The sequence below is a fragment of the Papilio polytes genome, unplaced genomic scaffold (genome assembly GCF_000836215.1).
Source record: "Papilio polytes unplaced genomic scaffold, Ppol_1.0 DF821845.1, whole genome shotgun sequence".
Classification (NCBI taxonomy): Eukaryota; Metazoa; Arthropoda; class Insecta; order Lepidoptera; family Papilionidae; genus Papilio; species Papilio polytes.
The window spans coordinates 3,940,920-3,942,516 of NW_013527359.1; the positions used below are offsets into that span (position 1 = coordinate 3,940,920).

Genomic DNA, 1,597 nt, shown 5'->3' on the forward strand with positions numbered 1-1,597 from the left:
AATTGAGTCCTCTACCTCCACAAAGTTTGTGATCCGCCCGTTGAGAATCTCTTGCATATAGATAGATATTCTAGAATAACAAAGTTTTTCTTTTCAACAGATTTTATTTGCTGTATTAGTATTCGCTGTAGTTTTAGAATTAAGGAAGAAACAAGATCCAGAATATATCATTAAAGAGAGAATTGAAACCCCAGAAATAGTTATTCCAAGATTGGTTTATACGATGATTGGTTTCTCCGTAGTTCTCTTCTTCCTTGATATCGTAAGTATTATATAATTATTGTGATCTAGTCTCCAGCAACGATATCTTTTTCCGCAAGACCTTATTCAGACTGTTATACAGGGTGATTCTTAACGGACGCATCAACGGTTTTGTGAAGGTAGAGGATCTCAATAGCTATAATTTAAACGCAAAGTATGTTGCCCGATTTTATACAGAAGTTATTTAATTTTTTGTAAAAAAAAAGCAGAAAAATCAGATTTTCGACTTAAATTTTATAACACGTCAAAAATAATGTGTTTATCCACTATAATTTTTTTTTCTTTAACAAGCATAATAATTGGGCTTTCGTACCGTTATCCCATTTTTTTGAATAACTCACACGAGAACTAAACAAAAAAAAGTTATTGAAAACTTTCTTAAAACAAAGTTTACATCAAGTCATTAAACGTCATATTTTTTCATCGTGTCAAATATGTCGAATTTAGTACCAGAAAGTGATGATTTGCGGAAATCATTAATTTTTTGTTTTCATTTGAAGAAAAGTGCTGCAGATTCGCGTCGAATGCTTGTCGAGGCGTATGGTGATCATGCTCTATCAGAAGCAACATGCAATAAATGGTTACAACGGTTCAGAAATAATGATTTTGATGTGAGAAATTAAGAACGTGGAAGACCACCAAAAACGTTTGAAGACGCCGAATTGCAAACGATATTGAATGGAGATGACACTTTGAATCAAAATCAAATGGCAGAAATTTCAAATGTTGCACAACAAACAATTTCTGACCGTTTAAAGCTATGGGGAAGATCCAAAAGTGTGGAAAATGGGTGCCACATGAATTGAATGAAAGACAGATGGAAAACCCACTTTTGCAATTTTGCTTCAGACACGAAAGAAAATCGATTTTGCATCGGATTGTCACTGGCGATGAAAATTGGATTTATTTTAAGAATCCTAAACGGAAAAAATCATGGGTTAATCCGGGACAACCATCAACATCGACTGCAAAACCAGATCGATTCGGCAAGAAGACAACGCTGTGTGTTTGGTGGGACCAGAAAGGTGTGGTGTACCAGGAGCTCCTAAAACCTGGTGAAACCGTTAATACTAATCGCTAGCGACAACAAATGATCAATTTGAACCATACATTGATCGAGAAACGACCAGAATGGACCAGAAGACACGGCAAGGTAATTTTGCTCCATAATAATGCACACAAAGCAAAACCTGTTCAGGATACAATCAAAACACTTGGCTGGGAGCTGCTACCCCGTATTCACCAGACTTGACTCCTTCCGACTACCATTTGTTTTCATCGATGGGATAAGCATTGTCTAATCAGCACTCTATATACGACTCCCCACGTCTGAACA

General features: G+C 36.1%; 1 protein-coding gene across 2 annotated transcripts in view; it reads left to right on the forward strand.

The window, feature by feature from the left end:
• Positions 1-1,597, forward strand: part of LOC106107908 (anoctamin-9-like) — a 19,467-nt gene that overhangs the window by 9,209 nt on the left and 8,661 nt on the right. For both annotated transcript variants that reach the window (XM_013288922.1, XM_013288923.1), the window contains exon 11: positions 101-262. In XM_013288922.1, coding sequence (XP_013144376.1) covers positions 101-262 — 162 coding nt within the window. The remainder of the gene's footprint in view (positions 1-100; positions 263-1,597) is intronic.